At 47.9% G+C, this 24,196-nt stretch overlaps 1 protein-coding gene across 1 annotated transcript; it reads left to right on the top strand.

The window, feature by feature from the left end:
- Window positions 1-1,014: 1,014 nt before the first annotated feature.
- On the top strand, window positions 1,015-23,865 carry tdrd10 (tudor domain containing 10). The gene is made up of 11 exons (XM_033015875.1): window positions 1,015-1,106; window positions 5,500-5,594; window positions 8,678-8,730; window positions 8,968-9,038; window positions 12,618-12,774; window positions 14,320-14,359; window positions 15,126-15,195; window positions 17,763-17,910; window positions 20,090-20,229; window positions 22,603-22,790; window positions 23,852-23,865. Coding segments are annotated over exons 1-11 (978 nt in total). The 5' UTR covers window positions 1,015-1,104.
- The last annotated feature ends 331 nt before the right edge of the window (window positions 23,866-24,196 follow it).

Here is a 24,196-nt window from a genome sequence, read left to right on the forward strand (position 1 = left end):
CAAGTGGCATACTGGGCTAGTCTTCAAGATTCAAATGTAATTGTCATATGCACCAAATCTTATTTGCCTGCATTTGGTCCATAAACTGTACCTATCCATTTATCTGTTCAAATGTCTTAAAAGTGGTATTATAATCTATTAACCCATTTCTAAAAACTCCTTCCTCCTTTCTAATCTTTAACGTACTCGGTCTGTGTATGAACCTTCTCCCTAGACACTTAGATTTTAGTCTGTATCTTTCATATTCTGCACATAAACCTTTGATTGGATCCCAGCATGACTGACTGACTCTAAGGTCATGTATTTTTCCAATATGCAGCCCCCCCCACCTGCTGCTCCTAACTATATGGTATTTAACTCTTCTGTGTATCCCTTGCACATGAACCCTGTGAATGAATATTTAAAGATTAGTCAGAGGGTGGAATTCATTGCCACAGAAGGCTGTGGAGGCCAAGCCATTGGATATTTTTAAGGTGGAGATTGACAGATTCTTGATTAGGGTAGACAAAAGTGCTGGAGAAACTCAGCGGGTGCAGCAGCGTCTATGGAGCAAAGGAAATAGGCAACGTTTCGGTCCGAAACGTTGCCTATTTCCTTCGCTCCATAGATGCTGCTGCACCCGCTGAGTTTCTCCAGCACTTTTGTCTACCTTCGATTTTCCAGCATCTGCAGTTCCTTCTTAAACAGATTCTTGATTAGTACGTTTGACAGGGATTATGGGGAGAAGGCAGGAGAATGAGGTTGCGAGGGAGAGATAGATCAGCCATGATTGAATGGTGGAGTATACTTGATGTGCTGAATGGCCTAACTCTGCTCCTCACGAACATAAATTCCAGCCTCTATCTTAAAGAGAACTGGTTCCCGATTGTTATCGAATGTGCTGTTCACTAATTATATACATTGGATCAGAAATCAGTACCTCACCTCTTCCACCAGAAGGCACTTGTGGACCTGGTCTGCTGCTGCTGCTGCTCTTGAGCAGAGCAAAGATTTTTAGACGATTACTTGGTTGATCGAACTTGAACTGACACAATCTTACAGAATTGAAACTGACTGGCTGTTGAATCTTTTGCAGGTCTGAAGAAGCCTTTGGAAAAGATAGAAATGTGAGTCCTTTTCAACATTATTTAACTGAAAAGAAATTGATGTACAAATTTGGCAGGCAAAAAGGTATGCACTTTTTGATGTATGAAAGTAGCAGAGTGTACAATTCGACTTGTTTAAGAAAGAACTTAAAAAGAAGAAAAAAAAAACCTTTTTCACCCAGAGAGTTGTGAATTTGTGGAATTCCCTGCCACAGAGGGCAGTGGAGGCCAAGTCACTGGATGGATTTAAGAGAGAGTTACATCGAGCTCGAGGGGCTAGTGGAATCAAGGGATATGGGGAGAAGGCAGGCACGGGTTATTGATTGGGGACGATCAGCCATGACCACAATGAATGGCGGTGCTGGCTCGAAGGACCGAATGGCCTCCTCCTGCACCTATGTTCTATGTTTCAATGTAACTGCAGATGCTGGAAAAATCTTAGGTGGGCGAAAATGCTGGAGAAACTCAGAGGGTGATGCAACATCTATGGAGCGAAGGTATAGGTGATGTTTCTGGTCGAGATTGTGCAGTGCTTTGTATGAGTACTAAGTTTGTATCACCTAATCTATCCTAGACAAAAGCTGCTAATTAAACAGAGTCAGTTATCTCATGTCCTTGGGGATTTGAAGCATATCTGTTGATATTCAGCAACTCACGGTTCAGATGGCAGACTGATTTTCTGACTTCTCCAAACTCCCATTGTTTTTAGCCTAGGTAGACAAAGAAAGCTGGAGAAACTCAGCGGGTGAGGCAGCATCTATGGAGCGAAGGAATAGGTGAAGTTTCAGGTCGAGACTCTTCTTCGCACCTGCCCTTTTTACCCGAAACATCCCTCCAGAGATGCTGCCTGTCTCGCTGAGTTACTCCAGCATTTTGTGTCTATCTTCGGCTTCAATCAGCATCTACAGTTCCTTCCTACACTTTTTTTTACCCGGGTCTCCTTTCCATTTTATGGATGGGATTTAACTGTGATGTTCAGGGCACCCCTCTGATTCCTGCCCCAGGTTGCTCTCTAGTGACCTCTGTTGGAAATGAACGTTGGATGAGGCAGAGTTTTACTTTGCCTCCCCTTACATCCAGTCTGAAGAAGGGTCCCGACCCATAGCTTTTCTCCAGAGATGCTGCCGGACCCGCTGAGTTACTCCAGCACTCTGTGTCTGTCACCTGCAGTTCTTTGTTTCTACATTTTGCTGTGTAAATGTAGACACCAGTCACTGAAAGTTGGATTACCGCTACAGCAGGCAGTGAAGAAAGCTAATGGAATGTTGGCCTTCATAACAAGAGGATTTCAGTATAGGAGTAAAGAGGTTCTTCTGCAGTTGTATAGGGCTCTGGTGAGACCACATCTAGAGTATTGTGTACAGTTTTGGTCTCCTAATTTGAGGAAGGACATCCTTGTGATTGAGGCAGTGCAGCGTAGGTTCACGAGATTGATCCCTGGGATGGCGGGACAGTCATATGAGGAAAGATTGAAAGGACTAGGCTTGTATTCACTGGAGTTTAGAAGGATGAGGGGAGGGGGTCTTATAGAAACATATAAAATAATAAATGGACTGGACAAGCTAGATGCAGGAAAAATGTTCTCAATGTTGGGCAAGTCCAGAACCAGGGGCCACACAGTCTTAGAATAAAGGGGAGGCCACTGAAGACTGAGGTGAGAAAAAACGTTTTCACCCAGAGAGTTGTGAATTTATGGAATTCCCTGCCACAGAGGGCAGTGGAGGCCAAGTCACTGGATGGATTTAAGAGAGAGTTAGATAGAGCTCTAGCGGCTAGTGGAGTCAAGGGATATGGGGAGAAGGCAGGCACGGGTTATTGATAGGGGACGATCAGCCATGATCACAATGAATGGCGGTGCTGGCTCGAAGGGCCGAATGGCCCCCTCCTGCACCTATTTTCTATGTTTCTATGTGTTTGGTGGTTTGATGCCTAACACTAGTGTCTGAGTCAGATAGTAGTGGATTTGCATCATACTCCAGGATTGTGAACACAAAACCCAGGCGAAACAAATAGGGATGCAATCTTCCACATAAGATATTTATAATCAGGTGCCTCTTTCAGAAAAATCCCCAAACCCCCCTTTAGTTGAGTTTATTGTCACTTGTACCAAGGTACAGTGGAAAGCTTTTGTTGCATGCCAGCCAGTCAGTGGAAAGACAATAGTGTTTAAGAAGGAACTGCAGATGCTGGAAAATCGAAGGTACACAAAAATGCTGGAGAAACTCAGCGGGTGCAGCAGCATCTATGGAGCGAAGGAAATAGGCAACGTTTCGGCCCGAAACGTTGCCTATTTCCTTCGCTCCATAGATGCTGCTGCACCCGCTGAGTTTCTCCAGCATTTTTGTGTACAGTGGAAAGACAATACATGATTACAATCGAGCTATTTACAATGTACAGTTAGATGAGAAAGTGAATAACCTTTAGTGCAGAATAAATCCAGTAATGTCCAATCAAAGATAGTCCGAGGGTCTCCAATCAGGTCGATAGCTGTTCAGGGCTGCTCACTAGTTGTGGCAGGATGGTCCAGTTGTCTGATGGGAAGAACAGCTGAGAAAAAACTGTCCCTGAAACTGGAGGTGATATTATTTTGAAGTATAATTTGCATATTAATTGGTCCACATGACAATAAAAGACCTTTGAACCTTTGAGTTCTCTTGGCGTCATGAAGCCTTGAATTAATTCTCAACCAATATTACTGAAATTGTCTGATAATTAATATGATGTCAGTTTGGACCCAAGCAAACCATGCCCTCTTTCCTATTGCACCACAGCAACTGAAAACCAATAAAAACTGCAGATGACAATAGACAATAGGTGCAGGATTAATCCATTCGGCCCTTAGAGCTAGCACTGCCATTCAATTAACACGTTTGCGGGCTAATTGGTTTGGTATGAATGTCAATTTAAAGTCCCTAGTGTGTGTGTGTGTGTAGGGCAGTGGTAACATTCGGGGATCGCTGGTCGGCGCGGACTCGGTGGGCCGAAGGGCCTGTCTCTAAAATAAACTAAACCCTCTCCACTCAAGCCCTCTAGCCACTCTATACTTAGAATTTTCCACCCTAGGATCTTATAGAGGTGTATAAATTCATGAGAGGAATAGATCGGGTAGGTGCACAGAGTCTCTTGCCCAGAGTAGGGGAATCGAGGACCAGAGGACATGGGTTTAAGGTGAGGGGTGAATAGACAACAAGTGCAGGAGTAGGCCATTCGGCCCTTCGAGCCAGCACCACCATTCACTGTGATCATAGCTGATCATCCCCAATCAGTACCCCGTTCCTGCCTTCTCCCCATATCCCCCGACTCCGCTATTTTTAAGAGCCCTATCTAACTCTCTCTTGAAAGCATCCAGAGAACCGGCCTCCACCGGCTGGAAGTCTAAAATAAAAACAAGTCAAAGACCTGAAATATTGACTCTGTTTCTCTTCCCACGGATACAGCTTGACCTGCTGAGTAATTCCAGCATTTTCTGTTTTTATTCCTACGTAACTACCATATCTGGAGAGAAGGAATGGGTGACGTTTCGGGTCGAGACCCTTCTTCAGACTGAACGGCCGAATTGCCTACTGCTGCACCTATTGTCTATTGTCTATAGGCCATTCGGCCCATTAAGTCTACTCCACCATTCAGTCATGGCTGATCCATATCTCCCTCCCAACCCCATTCTCCTGCCTTCCCTCCGTAACCCCTCACACCCGTCCTAATCAAGTGGGGAAGATGGCCCAGCGTGACAGGAAGGAACTGCAGATGCTGGTTTAAACCGAAGATAGACACAAAATGCTGGAGTAACTCAGCGGGACGGGCAGCATACCCGTTACAACCCAGTGGTATGAATATTGATTTCTCTAACTTCAAGCAAACCCCTGCACTCCCTCTCTTTCCCACCCAAGTCGCACCAGCTTCTCGTTCCCACCTAGCAAAGAGTTAAAAATGGCCTGTGGACAAAAATGCTGGAGAAACTCAGCGGGTGCAGCAGCATCTATGGAGCGAAGGAAATAGGCAACGTTTCGGGACGAAACGTTGCCTACTTCCTTCGCTCCATAGATGCTGCTGCACCCGCTGAGTTTCTCCAGCATTTTTGTCTACCTGCGATTTTCCAGCATCTGCAGTTCCTTCTTAAACAGTTAATAATGGCCTGTTTCCTTTATCATCCTTTTTTTTTGAAATCTTTAATCGTTCATTTGTCCTCTATCTCTCTCTACATCACCCTCTGTATCTCTTGTTTCCCTCTCCCCTGACTCATAGTCTGAAGAAGGGACTCGACCCTAAAAGGTCACCCATTCGTCTCCCCAGAGATGCTGCCTGTCCCACTGAGTTCCAGCATTTTGTGTCTATCTTCCTTTTAGCATGAATTGGACATCAAATCGTGCCAGGAACATATTAACCTTGCACCGTCTTTTTCTGTGTTGATTCCCAGGGAAAAGCCTGAAAGCAGTAACGAGCAGCTGGCATCGAGGGCGTTTAGCCCTGAGGGACCGTCTAACAATAATTTGGAAACTAAAAAGACAGCAGGTAACTGATAAGGGCTTCTTTTCTATCTTTAAAAAAAAATCGATAATGAGCTGTTTTATTTTTAGAGACACAGAACGGAAACAGGCCTTTCTGCCCACCGTGTCTGTGCAGACCAGCGATCCCCGCACACTTAACACTATCCTACACACACACGAGGGACAATTTACAATTACACCAAGCCAATTAACCGACAAACCTGCGCGTCTTTGGAGTGTGGGCGGAAACCGGAGAATTTAACCCAGGGCTTCTCCATCCACCAATTTGTATGGGTTTAAAAAAAAGGAGAGAGTGCTGGAGTAACTCAGTGGGTCAGGCAGCCAGCATCTCTGGAGAATGTGTTTAAGAAGGAACTGCAGATGCTGGAAAATCGAAGGTACACAAAAATGCTGGAGAAACTCAGCAGGTGCAGCAGCATCTATGGAGCGAAAAATCTGGAGAATGTGGATAGGTGACGTTTCAGGTCAGGGCCCTTCTTCGGGGCCGATTTGTGTGGGTTATTTGTACATTGAGAGGAGTGCATCCATCTTGGCTGTCATGCTTTCCATTAGTAAATAATAATAATAATAATACACTTTATTGTCATTGTAAATACGTCCAACAAAAATTCAAGCGCACTGCCCGAGCGGAGTTCCAACGTATCAGATAAATAATAACGAATAATAAAAACGGCAAGAAAACATCAAGTCAAGTCTTTTTTTTAATAGGTGCAGGAGTAGGCCATTCGGCCCTTCGAGCCTGCACTGCCATTCAATATGATCATGTGTGGTTTACTCCGTGTAAATATCTGCGTGGTAAGATGTTCACGCTCGCTCCCCTGTTCACTGGAAGTCGACCTGCTTCCCATTGACATGCATAGAAACATAGAAAATAAGTGCAGGAGTAGTCCATTCGGCCCTTCGAGCCTGCACCGCCATTCAATATGGTATACCCGGTCGTGTTCTAAAAACCTGTGCGGACCAACTGGCGGGAGTTTTTAAGGACATTTTCAACCTCTCACTTCTGAGGTCTGAGGTCCCCACCTGCTTTAAAAGGGCATCAATTATACCGGTGCCCAAGAAGAGTAAGGTGACGTGCCTCAATGACTATCGACCAGTGGCACTAACGCCGGTGGTGATGAAGTGCTTTGAGAGGCTGATCATGGAGCAAATCAACTCCTACCTCGACAAAAACCTGGACCCACTGCAGTTCGCTTACCGCCATAACAGATCAACGGTGGATGCGATCTCGCTGGCCCTCCACTCCGCTCTGGACCACTTGGACAACAAAAACTCATATGTCAGGCTGTTATTCATCGATTACAGCTCGGCATTCAACACAATCATCCCCTCCAAACTGGTTACCAAACTCGCAGAACTGGGTCTCTGCGCATCCCTCTGCAACTGGATCCTCGACTTCCTCATCCACAGACCACAGTCTGTTCGTATTGGTGGAAATGTGTCAGCCTCGATAATAATCAGCACGGGAGCACCTCAAGGCTGCGTGCTCAGCCCCCTGCTGTACTCTATACCCATGACTGCGTAGCCAACCACAGTGAGAACTCCATCATCAAGTTCGCTGACACCACCATTGTGGGGCATATCACTGATGGGGATGAGTCAGAATATAGAAGGGAGATCGAGCAACTGTCCATATGGTGCCAGCGCAATAACCTGGCCCTCAACACCAGCAAAACCAAGGAACTGATTGTGGACTTTGGAAGGAGTAGGAGGGGGACCCACAGCCCCATTTATATCAAAATGGTTGAAAGGGTCAAGAACTTCAAATTCCTGGGCGTGCACATCTCTGAAGATCTTTCCTGGTCCAAGAACACTAACGCAATTATCAAAAAAGCTCATCAGCGCCTCTACTTCCTGAGAAGATTACGGAGAGTCGGTTTGTCAAGGAAGACTCTCTCTAACTTATACAGGTGCACAGTAGAGAGCATGCTGACCGGTTGCATCGTGGCTTGGTTCGGCAATTTGAGCGCCCTGGAGAGGAAAAGACTACAAAAAGTAGTAAACACTGCCCAGTCCATCATCGGCTCTGACCTTCCTTCCATCGAGGGGATTTATCGCAGTCGCTGCCTCAAAAAGGCTGGCAGTATCATCAAAGACCCACACCATCCTGGCCACACACTCATCTCCCTGCTACCTTCAGGTAGAAGGTACAGGAGCCTGAAGACTGCAACAACCAGGTTCAGGAATAGCTACTTCCCCACAGCCATCAGGCTATTAAATCTGGCTCGGACAAAACTCTGATTATTAATAACCACTTTCTGCTATTTGCACTTAATCAGTTTATTTATTCATGTGTGTATATATTTATATCATGGTATATGGACACATTTATCTGTTTTGTAGTAAATGCCTACTATTTTCTGTGTGCTTAAGCAAAGCAAGAATTTCATTGTCCTATACAGGGACACATGACAATAAACTCACTTGAACTTGAACTTGAATATGATCATGGCTGATCATCCAACTCAGTATCCTGTACCTGCCTTCTCTCCATACCCCCTGATCCCTTTAGCCTCAAGGGCCACATCTAACTCCCTCTTAAATATAGCTAACGAACTGGCCTCAACTACATTCTGTGGCAGAGAATTCCAGAGTTTCACCACTCTCTGTGTGAAAAATGTTTTTCTCATCCCGGTCCTAAAAGATTTCCCCTTTATCCTTAAACGTTGACCCCTTGTTCTGGACTTCCCCAACATCGGGAACAATCTTCCTGCATCTAGCCTGTCCAACCCCTTAAGAATTTTGTACGTTTCTATAAGATCCCCCCTCAATCTTCTAAATTCTAGCGAGTACAAGCCGAGTCTATCCAGTCAGAATGTGCAATGTGCCATATTCACGGTATGGTGTTGTGGCCGTATGAAATATTGACTGTGGGGGCTGTGTGTTCAGTGCGGAGTTCAGAGTGGTATTGGCCTTGGGATCATCTGCCCTATGCCCCCTTATGTTCCACTTGTGCCGTCGTTGTTTGGCTAAGATAATCGTGGTGCTGCATCCTGCGGGGGGCACAGGCTGTGGTAGAGGGTGAGGGTCGCAACTCCTGGCATTCACCTCCATTTAATTCAGTCTGGCGTTTCTGGTTTATTTCAGGGCTGAAGAAGAATGAGGTTTATATCGGAAACCTGCCATCTGACATCACAGAGGTAATCTGGGCGGTTTGGAGTAACTGTGAACCAACACTTGCAGGTTGTGAACTATTTTGTTCTGTGCCTAGTGTTCAGCGTTTAATTTAGTTTAGCGATACAACGCGGAAACAGGTCCTTCGGCCCACCGGGTCCACGCCGTCCAGCGATTCCCGCACATTAACTCTATCCTACACACACACTAGGGACAATTTTTACATTTACCAAGCTGCTCATGGTCCTATTCCTTATTCACAGGATCAGATCATGCAGCTGTTTGCGGCCTTTGAACCTGTGACGGTTCGCAGAATAGTATCGGGGCTGAAGTGGTAAGCTGTAGTTTTGTTTGACTTGACTGCAATCGCAAGTTTCTTTTCGCAGGGCATAAAATACCATGAATCGTCGGAAGGTCGACATTGACAACTACAAAACTCTTCCCCCATCTCCCTTCTTTCCCATCCCCTAGAAACATAGAAACATAGAAATTAGGTGCAGGAGTAGGCCATTCGGCCCTTCGAGCCTGCACCGCCATTCAATATGATCATGGCTGATCATCCACTCAGTATCCCGTACCTGCCTTCTCTCCATACCCTCTGATCCCCTTAGCCACAAGGGCCACATCTAACTCCCTCTTAAATATAGCCAATGAACTGGCCTCGACTACCCTCTGTGGCAGGGAGTTCCAGAGATTCACCACTCTCTGTGTGAAAAAAGTTCTTCTCATCTCGGTTTTAAAGGATTTCCCCCTTATCCTTAAGCTGTGACCCCTTGTCCTGGACTTCCCCAACATCGGGAGCAATCTTCCTGCATCTAGCCTGTCCAACCCCTTAAGAATTTTGTAAGTTTCTATAAGATCCCCTCTCAATCTCCTAAATTCTAGAGAGTATAACCAAGTCTATCCAGTCTTTCTTCATAAGACAGTCCTGACATCCCAGGAATCAGTCTGGTGAACCTTCTCTGTACTCCCTCTATGGCAATAATGTCCTTCCTCAGATTTGGAGACCAAAACTGTACGCAATACTCCAGGTGTGGTCTCACCAAGACCCTGTACAACTGCAGTAGAACCTCCCTGCTCCTGTACTCAAATCCTTTTGCTATGAAAGCTAACATACCATTCGCTTTCTTCACTGCCTGCTGCACCTGCATGCCCACTTTCAATGACTGGTGTACCATGACACCCAGGTCTCGCTGCATCTCCCCTTTTCCTAGTCGGCCACCTTTTAGATAATAGTCTGCTTTCCTGTTTTTGCCACCAAAATGGATAACCTCACATTTATTCCCCCCTTCCCCTGAGTCCCGCCGGGAATTGCACCTATTATTCCCCTACCCTTCCATAGAAATTCCTTCCTCTAGCTTTGTGACTCGCAACTCTTCCAACCATCCTTTTGTCTATTTTTGTAAACCAGCACCTGCAGTTCCCCGTCTCCTTATTTAACTGATTCGTGAATCACGTGAGCGGTGCTGGCTCGAGGGGCCGAATGGCCTACTCCTGCATCTATTGTCCATTGAGCCACAGTGTCATGTATCCAGAACGGGCAGAAACCCGTGAAAAATACACGGAGGAGTAGTCAGTTCTCGCCATGTATTGATGGCTTCAACTCCACTTTCCTGTCTGTTCTCCACAACCTCCGACACCCGCAAAGTTCAGGAATTTGTCCATCTCAGTCCTGACCATCTCCAATGATTCAACCTCTGTCATTATACGTCTGCTCCTGATCCTGGGCGTTACAGATTTCAAGCTCCGATACCTTCTTCCTGATGGCAGGAATGAAATGAGAGCGTGGCCAGGATGGTGTGGGTCCTTGATGATGCTGGCTGCCTTTATTAGGCAGCGAATCCTGTAGTCAAGTCAAGTCAAGAGAATTTATCTTGTTCATCTTCCCATCTCCCCCTATGTCTGCCTTCCGCAAAGACCGCTCCCTCCGTAACTCCCTTGTCAATTCTTCCCTTCCCTCCCGTACCACCCCCTCCCAGGGCACTTTCCGTTGCGACCGCAAGAGATGCAACACTTGTCCCTTTACCTCCCCCCTCGACTCCATTCAAGGACCCAAGCAGTCGTTCCAGGTGCGACAGAGGTTCGCCTGCATCTCCTCCAACCTCATCTATTGCATCCGCTGCTCTAGATGTCAGCTGATCTACATTGGTGAGACCAAGTGGAGGCCGGGCGATCGCTTCGCCAAACACCTCCGCTCAGTCCGCAATAACCAAGCTGACCTCCCGGTGGCTCAGCACTTCAACTCCCCCTCCCATTCCCCATCCGACCTCTCTGTCCTGGGTCTCCTCCATGGCCAGAGCGAGCAACACCGGAAATTGGAGGAACAGCACCTCATATTCCGCTTGGGGAGTCTGCATCCTGCGGGCATGAACATTGAATTCTGTTAGCCCTTGCTGTCTCCTCCCCTTCCCCAGCCCTCGGGCTGTCTCCTCCTCCTTTTTCCTTTCTTCTCCCGCCACCCCCCATCAGTCTGAAGAAGGGTTTCGACCCGATACGTCGCCTATTTCCTTCGCTCCATAGATGCTGCTGCACCCGCTGAGTTTCTCCAGCATTTTTGTGTACCAAGAGAGTTTATTGTCGTGTGTCCCAGATAAGACAATGAAATTCTTGCTTGCTGCAGCACAACAGAATATTGTAGGCATACTGTAGGTCCCTTCGATGGTGGGGAGGTCGGTACCCGTGATGGACTGGGCAGTGTCCACCACTCTCTGTTAAACTAATCACTGTTAAACCTGAAACAGTGGCAACACCGACTCCTAAGGATCAGACGTTTGCCACTTTTAGTGGCTGGAAGAGTCTGTGTACCACGTGTACATGGAGTGCGTGAGGCTGCAGCCACTGTTTGAATACCTAAAGGGGCTGCTCCTTGCCCTCTGGCTGCATTTTTCACCCACCATCCTCATCTTTGGACACCCTGTGCGTAGGGGAGAAGGTAGGGCTGAAGATGTCCTGGTTGGGTTGCTCCTGGGCCTGGCCAAGCTGGGCCTGGCGCCAGGCGGTGGAGGGCTCTACCCGAGCCGGCTGCCTGCCCCTTTTCCGGGGATACGTCCGTGCCCGGGTACGGTTAGAAAGGGAATACGCCCTGTCTACGGGCACCCTGAGGGAGTTCCGGGACCGCAGGGTGTAGAATGTATCCTCAATAAGGATTGTATCCTAATTGTATTATAGTTTACTATGGTTATATGTTTGTATTGTATTATGGTGGTGGGCTCTGGATTGTTTTATTGTAGTATAAATATTATTTTTCAGGACCTGGTGAGGGGGGAGGAAAAATACAAAGTTGGTATATCCCTTTTAGCTCTTTTTTTTAACTTTTAACATATCATCTGTTTTCTTTTTCTCTTTTTCCTTTTCTATGGCTCACTTCTTAACTTTTTTTCCCATTTCTCTGTGTCTAAGGGTCATTTTTTTGATCACTCTTTCACACACACATTATCCTATCTTACTTTCTTTACTTTTCTTTATTTTAAAGTTTAAAATATGAAGTGGTACAAGAAATGTATCATGTTATTTTTGGCATATACTATTGTAATGTACACTACTTCTAATAAATAACATTGTAAATAAATAAATAAAAGTAAATATTATTTTTTAACAATTGAACACATTTTTTTGGGGGGGGGGGAAAAAAAAGGACCCGTCGTTTAGATTTAAAACAGTGTTTAGATATTGGGCGGAATTCCCAGAACTAGGAATCCCAAGTGTTCACCACTTTTTGCAAATCTTCTTCGTTCCCGGGCGTTTGAGCAGGAAAATACTGAGTTGTTCGGTATGCGTTCACAGATGGGGGGAGGGGGGGGGATGTCTTGTAGGGAGAATGGAGTGGCGGGAGGGTGGGGGGTGTTCTGACAAGAGAAAGCTTCACTCGCACACGCTTCATCCGCATCGCTGACCCCCCCCTGACTTTCGGCAGCTTTGCGTTTGTGGACGTGGGGGATCCTCAGAACATGATGCTGGCCGTCAGCCACATCAACAACACCATCTACTGTGGCCGCCGACTGATCGTCAGAGACCTGGTCAAATCCAGGAGCTGTGAGAGACCACTGGAATTATTGGACCAGGAGTTACTGGTAAGAGTTGTTCGTGTGTTGTTCCCGATGTTGGGGAAGTCCAGAACAAGGGGTCACACAGTTTAAGGATAAGGGGGAAATCTTTTAGGGCCGAGATGAGGAAAACATTTTTCACACAGAGAGTGGTGAATCTGTGGAATTCTCTGCCACAGAAGATAGTTGAGGCCAGTTCATTGGTTATATTTAAGAGGGAGTTAGATGTGGCCCTTGTGGCTAAAGGGATCGGGGGTATGGAGAGAAGGCAGGTACAGGATACTGAGTTGGATGATCAGCCATGATCATATTGAATGGCGGTGCAGGCTCGAAGGGCCGAATGGCCTACTCCTGCACCTATTTTCTATGTTCTATGTATGGTGGTGGATAGGAGGAGACATGTATATATATATATATTTATACATGCATACACACACATATATGCACTTGTTTCAAGTCAAGAGTCAAGTCAAGAGAGTTTATTGTCATGTGTCCTAGATAGGACAAAGAAATTCTTGCTTGCTGCAGCACAACAGAACATTGTAAGCAAAAATACAGAACAGTTCAGTTCAATATACACATAAATAAGCAGATAAAGTGCAATGGTAGACAAAAATGCTGGAGAAACTCAGCGGGTGCAGCAGCATCTATGGAGCGAAGGAAATGGGCAACATTTCGGGCCGAAAACCCTTCTTCAGACTGGCCAATTAAGTATACATCCATTGACATCTGACTGGTGAAACAGAGTCTGATTAGACTAGGTAGACAAAAACGCTGGAGGAACTCAGCGGGTGCAGCAGCATCTATGGAGCGAAGGAAATAGGCAACGTTTAGGCCCGAAACGTTGCCTATTTCCTTCGCTCCATAGATGCTGCTGCACCCGCTGAGTTTCTCCAGCGTTTTTGTCTACCTTCGATTTTCCAGCATCTGCAGTTCCTTCTTAAAGATAAAGTGCAATAGGCTGTTACAGTTTAGGGTCTGTTTGTTGGTGAGTTTAATAGCCTGATGGCTGTGGGGAAGTAGCTGTTCCTGAACCTGGATGTTGCAGACATCAGACTCCTGTACCTTGTGCCCAATGGTAGCGGAGAGATGAGTGTGTGGCCTGGATGGTGTGGGTCCTTTATGATGTTGGCTGCCTTTTTGAGGCAGCGACTGCGATATATCCCTTCGATGGTGGGGAGGTCAGAGCCGGTGATGGACTGGGCAGTGTTTACAACTTTCTGCATCCATTTCCACTCCTGGACGCTCAAGATGCCGAACCAAGCCACGATGCAACCAGTCAGCATGCTCTCTACTGTGCACCTGTAGAGGTTCGAGAGAGTCCTCTTTGACATACCGGCTCTCCGTAATCTTCTCAGGAAGTAGAGGCGCTGATGTGCTTTCTTTATAACTGCATCAGTGTGCTGGGACCAGGAAAGATCTTCGGAAATGTGCACGCCCAGGAATTTAATGTTTTATGTGTTATTCCTAACTGTCACTGTATGTCATGTTGTCACTTGCGGGCGGAGCACCAAGGCAAATTCCTTGTATGTGAAATGTCCTAACGCTCCTCCCCTAATCTATTTCCAACAGCCCTTGGAGAAGGTGGACAACGACTCGGACAAAGCTCCCAGTAAGTACATTTGTTGTCTCCTACCAACAATGTTTGCTTCGCCCCACTCCCTACCCCTACCCCCACCCATCCAGTGTGGTTGTGGAGCTGGGGGGGACGTCGTACAGATGGGCTGTACAGCAGTGAACAGACCCTTCGGCCCTACTTGTCCATGCTGGGCAAGCTCAACCAAGCTAGCCCGACATGGCTGCCCCTGGCTTATGTACCTCCAAACGGTTATGTGGAGAAGGCAGGAGAGATAGATCAGCCATGATTGAATGATGGAATAGACTTGATGGGCCGAATGGCCTAATTCTGCTCCTATCACTTATACCTTATGAACCTTTCCGTCCATGTGGCTTTTACATATTCTTCTTCTTCTTGCGTATGGTGTGCACAGCCTAAAGTTGTAGGACAACTTGTTCTATTTGATCTTATTTGGTTGATTGCATTCGTCGAAACAGGGCGGACCACTTGAAGGTTGCAATCTCCCACCCCAAACATGTTCTAACAGTACCTGACTCTACCACTTGCTCTGGGGTGTTTGTAGGTTAATTGTCTTTGGATAGTGCTGGTGTATGGGGTGATGGCTGGTCAGCGTGGGCCGAAGGGCCTGTTTCCGTGCTGTATCTCTGAAGTCTACAGTCTAACGCCTCACTCTGGCAATGGAGGAGGCCCAGGGCAGAAAGGTCAGTAAGGGGAACGTGAGCAGGGTGGGTTTGTGAGGTGGTTTGGCTTGTTTTTCTCTCGCATTGTTACTTATTTCCTCTCTATTCCTCTGCTTCAGGAGCCGTGCCTTGCCCTGGAAGATCCAGAGACAGAAGCGAACCCGTTTATGCGGTGCCTTTGGAGATGAGGTCTGCCCTATCATGTGTTCTCTTCACTGTTATGGGAGGTCGTATATAACCATGCCTAATCTGAGGAAAGACATTCTTGCCATAGAGGGAGTACAGAGAAGGTTCACCAGACTGATTCCTGGGATGGCAGGACTTTCATATGAAGAAAGACTGGATAGACTCGGCTTGTACTCGCTTGAATTCAGAAGATTGAGGGAGGATCTTATAGAAACGTACAAAATTCTTAAGGGGTTGGACAGGCTAGATGCAGGAAGATTGTTCCCGATGTTGGGGAAGTCCAGAACAAGGGGTCACAGTTTAAGGATAAGAGGGAAGTCTTTTAGGACCGAGATGAGAAAATCATTTTTTTACACAGAGAGTGGTGAATCTGTGGAATTCTCTGCCACAGAAGGTAGTTGAGGCCAGTTAATTGGCTATATTTAAGAGGGAGTTAGATGTGGCCCTTGTGGCTAAAGGGATCAGGGGGTATGGAGAGAAGGCAGGTATGGGATACTGAGTTGGATGATCAGCTGTGATCATATTGAATGTGATCCAGTCTTTCTTCATATGAAAGTCCTGACATCCCAGGAATCAATCAGTCTGGTGAACCTTCTCTGTACTCCCTCTAGGGCAAGAATGTCCTTCCTCAGATTAGGAGACCAAAACTGTACGCAATAGTCCAGGTGTTGTCTCACCAAGATCCTGTACAACTGCAGTTCCAGAACAAGGGGTCACAGTTCCAGAACAAGGGGTCACAGTTTAAGGATAAGGGGGAAGTCTTTTAGGACCGAGATGAGAAAATCATTTTTTAAACAGAGTGGTGGATCTGTGGAATTCTCTTTCACAGAAGGTAGTTGAGGCCAGTTCATTGGCTATATTTAAGAGGGAGGTAGATGTGGCCCTTGTGGCTAAAGGGATCAGGGGGTATGGAGAGAAGGCAGGTATGGGATACTGAGTTGGATGATCAGCCATGGTCATATTGAATGGCGGTGCAGGCTCGAAGGGCCGAATGGCCTACTCCTGCCCCTATTTTCTATGTTTCTATGCGCACAGGCACTCCAAATTTGGGCTTCTTGTCAAGGCAAAAATGAAATTTTTACTTGCAGATTTCATATTAAGGGCCTGTCCCACCTGGGCGATTTTTTTGGGCGACTGCCGCAAAATGTTCAACATTTTCGGCGACAGTGGCGACAATTTTTGCTGTCGTAGGTTGTCGACAGGTGTCGTAAGTGAATCCCATTAAAACTAGTCCCTGGCAGTCGCCTAAAGAGTCGCCCAAGTCTTCTTCTTGCTTATGGCGTGCACAGCCTAAAATTGTAGGGCAACTTGTTCTATTTGATCTCATTTGTTTGTGCACGCCCGGTTGATTGCAGGGCGGACCACGTGAAGGTTGCAATATTCCACCCCAGTCGCCTAAGTGGGGCAGGCCCATAACTTACAATGGAATGCTTTCAAATTTAAGAAGGAACTGCAGATGCTGGAAAAATTGAAGGTAGACAAAAATGCTGAAGAAACTCAGCGGGGTGAGGCAGCATCTATGGAAAGAAGGAATATGCAACATTTCGGGTCGAGACCCTTCTTCAGACTGTCCTTTGACTCTTCCCATTTAACAAATAATACTCTTCTCCGCCTTGCGGAGCAGGTCCTTACCCTCAACAACTTTCCCTTAGACTCGTCCCATTTAAAAACCACGCTCCTCGTCTGGAAAAATTGAACGTAGACAAAAATGCTGGAGAAACTCAGCGGGCGAGGCAGCATCTATGGAGCGAAGGAATTGGTGACGTTTCGGGTCGAGACCCGGAAGGGTCTCGAGCCGAAACGTCACCTATTCCTTCGCTCCATAGATGCTGCCTCGCCCGCTGAGTTTCCAGAAGGGTCTCGACCCGAAACGTCACCTATTCCTTCGCTCCATAGATGCTGCCTCGCCCGCTGAGTTTCCAGAAGGGTCTCGACCCGAAACGTCACCCATTCCTTCGCTCCATAGATGCTGCCTCGCCCGCTGAGTTTCCAGAAGGGTCTCGACCCGAAACGTCACCCATTCCTTCGCTCCATAGATGCTGCCTCGCCCACTGAGTTTCCAGAAGGGTCTCGACCCGAAACGTCACCTATTCCTTCGCTCCATAGATGCTGCCTCGCCCGCTGATTTTCCAGAAGGGTCTCGACCCGAAACGTCACCTATTCCTTCGCTCCATAGATGCTGCCTCGCCCGCTGAGTTTCCAGAAGGGTCTCGACCCGAAACGTCACCCATTCCTTCGCTCCATAGATGCTGCCTCGCCCGCTGAGTTTCCAGAAGGGTCTCGACCCGAAACGTCACCCATTCCTTCGCTCTATAGATGAATAGGTGACGTTTCGGATCGAGACCTATTCCTTCGCTCCATAGATGCTGCCTCACCCGCTGAGTTTCTCCACCATTTTTGTCTACCTATGAAACGTTTCCTTGGTATTCTGGATGAATATAGAACGAATAGAAAGATGTGCTGGAGCTGAACGGAAGGTCATTTGAAGCCAGTACTAATCTGAAGGGCCGAATGGCTTGTAGCTTTGGTGCGGGTTCTCTGACGATTTACGCAGCGACTTTGTTTTCCAGGAGTTTGCTGCAGGTGGAGATGCTCTCCAGCTGTTTCAAGACCACGGAGTGGATTGTGGAGAGCGCCAGTGTCCGCGGGGAGGTGGGACTGATGGTCATGGAGACCTTCCCTCAGATGCCCTTCTTCTGGGCCATGAACCTGACTCCGGTAAGACGGACACCGGCTGACAAGGCAAAGGGCACGACTGATGGAGAGTGCCCGAGGAAGCGCTGCCTCGTCCCAGTTATGTCAAGTCAAGTCAATTTGATTTCTATAGCACATTTAAAAAACAACTCTCGTTGACCAAAGTGCTTCACATCAGTGCGAGTACTAACGTGCCGCATACACTGGTACATAGATCTAACAATACATACATACAGCGTTCCCTCAGAGGACCTCAAGAAACGCTTGTGAGTAGAAATAGGTTTTAAGTCTAGACTTAAAGGAGTCGAAGAAGGGGGCAGTTCTGATGAGAAGAGGGATACTGTTCCACAGTCTAGGTGCTGCAACCGCAAAAGCGCGGTCGCCCCTGAGCTTAAACCTAGACCCCGGGATGGTCAGTAGCCCCAAGTCGGCAGACCTGAGGGCCCTGGAGGTAGAATGGTGGGTTAGAAGCTTTTTGATGTAGGGGGAGCTTGAAATTATGACGAGCGTTGAAACCCATAGGCGTAGGGTGGGACGGTGGCGCAGCGGGTAGAGCTGCTGCCTCACGGCGCCAGAGACCCGGGTTCCATCCCCGACTATGGGTGCTGACTGTACGGAGTTTGCACGTTCTCCCCGTGACCTGCGTGGGTTTTCTCCGGGTGCTCCAGTTTCCTCCCGCACTCCAAAGACGTGCATGTCAAGTCAAGTCAAGTCAAGTCAAGTTTATTTGTCACATACACATACGAGATGTGCAGTGAAATGCATAGACAAAAATGCTGGAGAAACTCAGCGGGCGAGGCAGCATCTATGGAGCGAAGGAAATAGGTGACGTTTCAGGTCGAGACCCTTCCGGGTCTCGACCTGAAACGTCACCTATTCCTTCGCTCCATAGATGCTGCCTCGCCCGCTGAGTTTCCAGAAGGGTCTCGACCCGAAACGTCACCTATTCCTTCGCTCCATAGATGCTGCCTCGCCCGCTGAGTTTCCAGAAGGGTCTCGACCCGAAACGTCACCTATTCCTTCGCTCCATAGATGCTGCCTCGCCCGCTGAGTTTCCAGAAGGGTCTCGACCCGAAACGTCACCTATTCCTTCGCTCCATAGATGCTGCCTCGCCCGCTGAGTTAGCTTGGTATAAGTGTAAATTGTCCCTAGTGTGCGTGTAGGATAGTGTTAGTGTGCGGGGATCGCTGGTCGGTGCGGACTCGGTGGGCCGAAGGGCCTGTTTCCGCGCTGGATCTCTAACCTAAACGAAAGGCAATTAACCTACAAACCCGCACGTCTTTCGAGTGGGAGGAAGCCGGAGAACCCGGAGAAAACCCACGTGGGTCACGGGGAGAACGTGCGAACTCCGTACAGACAGACTAGACTAAACTTTGAGGGGAACATTTAAAACCGATGCTAGGGATGGGTGTGGGGGGGTGGATGTATATCTCCATCTTCCTTTTTCTTATTTCTCTCCTTTCCTCGCACTTCTTTGGTAGTTTAGGGGTCTTTTCTTTCCTTTCTTTTATTTTACTTATTTTTCTTCATTCTCTCCTTCTTTCTCTTTTAGAAAAAAAATTCAGGTTTCAATGTTAAAAATGAAGCTGTACAAAAATGGTATAACTGTCATTATTGTGATTGAAGATTGAGGGGGGATCTTATAGAAACGTACAAAATTCTTAAGGGGTTGGACAGGCTAGATGCAGGAAGATTATTCCCGATGTTGGGGAAAGTCCAGAACTAGGGGTCACACAGTTTAAGGATAAGGGGGAAGTCTTTTAGGACCGAGATGAGAAAATCATTTTTTACACAGAGAGTGGTGAATCTGTGGAATTATCTGCCACAGAAGGTAGTTGAGGCCACACAGTTCATTGGCTATATTTAAGAGGGAGTTAGATGTGGCCCTTGTGGCTAAAGGGATCAGGGGGTATGGAGAGAAGGCAGGGACGGGATACTGAGTTGGATGATCAGCCATGATCATATTGAATGGCGGTGCAGGCTCGAAGGGCCGAATGGCCTCTACTCCTGCACCTATTTTCTATGTTTCTATGTCATGTCGATCGCCTTATTCTTGTACAGTTGCTTCTAATAAAATAAATTCCAAAAAAAAACTTTGAGGGAGTTGGGGGGGGGGGGGGGGGGGGGGGAGGGGGAGGGGGGAAGGCAGAGGGAGGTGTTTGCTGGATTTGGGGATTGAGGGGATGATTTGCTTTCTGGCAGGAGACCTACATGAAGATGTGCCAGTTGTTCACCGCTCTGTCCGTGGTGACGCAAGACCAGCCCTTCCTGATGAAAGCCGAGGTCCAGAGAGGCCGGCGCTGCATGGCCGAATACCCAGGAGAGAGCGGGGATTGGAATAGGTTGGTGCAGGGGGAACAGGGCGCCTTCTCATAACATCACCAGCGATAGCAGCACTTTGATGTGGATAAATGTCAGGTTATGCCATAGAGAAGGTTCACCAGACTGATCCATGTCTCCCTCCCAACCCCATTCTCCTGCCTTCCCTCCGTGACCCCTGCCACCAGTTCTAATCAATAATAATAATAATAATAATGGATGGGATTTATATAGCGCCTTTCTAGAATACTCAAGGCGCTTTACATCGCATTATTCATTCACTCCTCAGTCACACTCGGTGGTGGTGAGCTACTTCTGTAGCCACAGCTGCCCTGGGGCAGACTGACGGAAGCGTGGCTGCCAATCTGCGCCTACGGCCCCTCCGACCACCACCAATCACTCACACACATTCACACACAGGCAAAGGTGGGTGAAGTGTCTTGCCCAAGGACACAACGACAGTATGCACTCCAAGCGGGATTCGAACCGGCTACCTTCCGGTTGCCAGCCGAACACTTAGCCCATTGTGCCATCTGTCGCCAAGTGGCGCCATCTGGGCCATCTGTCCCCAAGTGGGGAAGATGGCCCAGCGTGACAGGAAGGAACTGCAGATGCTGGTTTAAACCGAAGATAGACACAAAATGCTGGAGTAACTCAGCGGGACGGGCAACGTACCCGTTACAACCCAGTGGTATGAATATTGATTTCTCCAACTTCAAGCAAACCCCTGAACTCCCTCTCTCTCCCACTCAAGTCACACCAGCTTCTCGTTCCCACCTAGCAAACAGTTAAGAATGGCCTGTGGACAAAAATGCTGGAGAAACTCAGCGGGTGCAGCAGCATCTATGGAGCGAAGGAAATAGGCAACGTTTCACTCCATAGATGCTGCTGCACCCGCTGAGTTTCTCCAGCATTTTTGTCTACCTTCGATTTTCCAGCATCTGCAGTTCCTTCTTAAACAGTTAATAATGGCCTGTTTCCTTTATCATCCTTACTTTTTGAAATCTTTCATTCATTTGTCCTCTATCTCTCTCTACATCACCGTCTGTATCTCTCGTTTCCCTCTCCCCTGACTCCTAGTCTGAAGAAGGGTCTCGACCCGAAACGTCACCCATTCCTTCTCTCCAGAGACGCTGCCTGTCCCGCTGAGTTACTCCAGCGTTTTGTCCCTTATCTGTGTGTTGTCCTGTGTTTTTGTTTTGAAGCACTGTGCCACCAGCTGTGTGGAATGAGCATTGCAACCAAAGATCGTACAGCAAGCAAGATAGTCCACTCGACGAAAAAGACGTAGTACGGTCATGGGCAGATTCACGGGTAATTTTCGGCCCCATTTCCATAACCGGCTTCCGTCTCCGCACCAATGGTCCCGAAAGATAACTAGTGCGGAGATGGAAGCCGGTTACGGAAACATCCTCGTAAAAATAAAAGTTCTTTGGTAAAAATCTTCTCCTCATTTTCAGAATTATAATTTATTAACACAAACTGTTCCCCCACAACGTTGATTACACTGCGAGTCGGTTCGGGTTACTGCAATGGATGAAAAAAAGGCCCACGTTCCGCTCCGTTGCGCACTACACGTCAGCCCATTGCATTTAGCAGGAGTGGTCTATCTTGCTCCGCTATAGGATCTTTGATTGCAACTGCCCCCACCAGCACCAGCACTTGTCAAACACTTGCACTCACCAGGTCCCGCTAGATCTGCCGGTTGCTATCCTTCCCGATCCCACGCGGACCTTCCAATCCTGGGCCTCCTCCATTACCAGATTGAGGCCACACGCAAACTAGAGGAGCAGCACCTCATGTTCCACCTGAGTCGCTCACAACCCAAAGGTGTGAACAGTGAATTCTCCAAGTTTAGGAACTAATCACAAGTCCTCTCTTCTCCTCGCCCCCCTTCCTTTCCCCCTCTCTGCACGTTGGGCCGAAGGGCCTATTTCCGCACAGTACCTCTAGTCATAAGACCCCCCCCACCATTGTTCATCGTTATCACTCAATGTTGCCACCTGACTGTGAGTTTAGTTTAGAGAAACAGCGCGGAAACAGGCCCTTCGGCCCACCGGGTCCGTGCCGACCAGCGATCCCCGCACATACACTAGGGGCATTTTTTACATTTACCAAGCCAACCTGTACGTCTTTGGAGTGTGTGAGGAAACGTAAGATCTCGGAGAAAACCCACGCAGGTCACGGGGAGAGCGTGCACACTCCGTGCAGACGGCACACAGGTCACGGGGAGAACTTGCAAACTCCGTACCGACAGCACCCGTAGTCGGCATGGAACCCGGGTCTCCGGCGCTGCATTCACTGTAATGCAGCAACTGTACCGCTGCGCTAACGTGACTGCGACCAGGCCAAAATGTTATGCCTCACGGAATTAATTCTTTCTTCACCCCCACAAGGTGCTGGATCGTGGACGTGGTGGAGAATAAAGTAATTCTGCTCTACGTGGATTCGGGCAACACGGCGTGCGTGCCGGCAGCGGCTGTCAAGTCTCTGGACAAAGACGAGTTCTGGGACGTCCCTCCCCTGGTGCAACCCTTCGTCCTGCATCAAGGCAAGTCTGCTGACGGTCGCAGCTCCACTGAAGGTTCATTCCCGGGATGGCGGGACTGTCATACGCTGAGAGAATCGAGCGGCTGGGCTTGTACACTCTGGAGTTTAGAAGGGTGAGAGGGGATCTCATTGAAACATATAAGATTGTTAAGGTGGTCTGAAGAAGGATTTCGGCCCGAAACGTTGCCTATCTCCTTCGCTCCATAGATGCTGCTGCACCCGCTGAGTTTCTCCAGCATTTTTGTGTACCTAAGATTGTTAAGGGCTTGGACACGCTAGAGGCAGGAAACATGTTCCCGATGTTGGGGGGAGTCCAGAACTGGGCTGGTGTACTCTGGTCCAGGACTCTCCCACTTGCGGAAATATCCTCCCCACCTCCAGGCCTTTCATTGTTCCGTACGTTTCAATGAGGTCCCCCTCATCCTTTTGACCTCCAGTGCCTTCAAATGCTCCTCATATGTTAATCTAATCAACCCCAGGATCATTCGCGCAAACCTCCTCTGGACACTCTCCAACCCACTCAGATTATGGTGGACAAAAGTGCTGGAGAAACTCAGCGGGTGCAGCAGCATCTATGGAGCGAAGGAAATAGGCAACGTTTCGGGACGAAACGTTGCCTATTTCCTTCACTCCATAGATGCTGCTGCACCCGCTGAGTTTCTCCAGCACTTTTGCCTACCTTCAATTCTCCAGCATCTGCAGTTCCTTCTTAAACAGTTAATAATGGCCTGTTTCCTTTATCATCCTTGCTTTTTGAAACCTTTCATTCATTCATCCTCTATCTCTCTACATCACCATCTGTATCTCTCGTCTCCCTCTCCCCCTGACTCCTAGTCTGAAGAAGGGACTCGACCCGAAACGTCGCCCATTCCTTCTCTCCAGAGACACTGCCTGTCCCGCTGAGTTACGGGGCTGTCCCACTGCACGAGCTAATTCAAGAGTTCTCCTGAGTTTCCCCTGATTCGAACTCGGAGAATTACGGGAATTACGTTCCTTCTTGAAGCTCCTCAGATTATGGGGCCCACAACTGTGCAGAATTTTCCAAACCATAGTGGCATACAGTCTCAGCGTTACACCTTTGCTTCTGAATTCTAGTCCCCTTGAGATGAAAGCTTTGCCTTTTCGTTAGAACAGCAGTGGGAAATAACCATTCGTCGTGACATAGAAACATAGAAAATAGGTGCAGGAGTAGAGGCCATTCGGCCCTTCGAGCCTGCACCGCCATTCAATATGATCATGGCTGATCATCCAACTCAGTATCCCGGACCTGCCTTCTCTCCATACCCCCTGATCCCTCTAGCCACATCTAACTCCCTCTTAAATATAGCCAATGAACTGGCCTCAACTACCTTCTGTGGCAGAGAATTCCACAGATTCACCACTCCCTGTGTGAAAAATGTTTTTCTCATCTCGGTCCTAAAAGATTTCTCCCTTATCCTT

This window comes from Amblyraja radiata, chromosome 47, assembly GCF_010909765.2.
Source record: "Amblyraja radiata isolate CabotCenter1 chromosome 47, sAmbRad1.1.pri, whole genome shotgun sequence".
Classification (NCBI taxonomy): Eukaryota; Metazoa; Chordata; class Chondrichthyes; order Rajiformes; family Rajidae; genus Amblyraja; species Amblyraja radiata.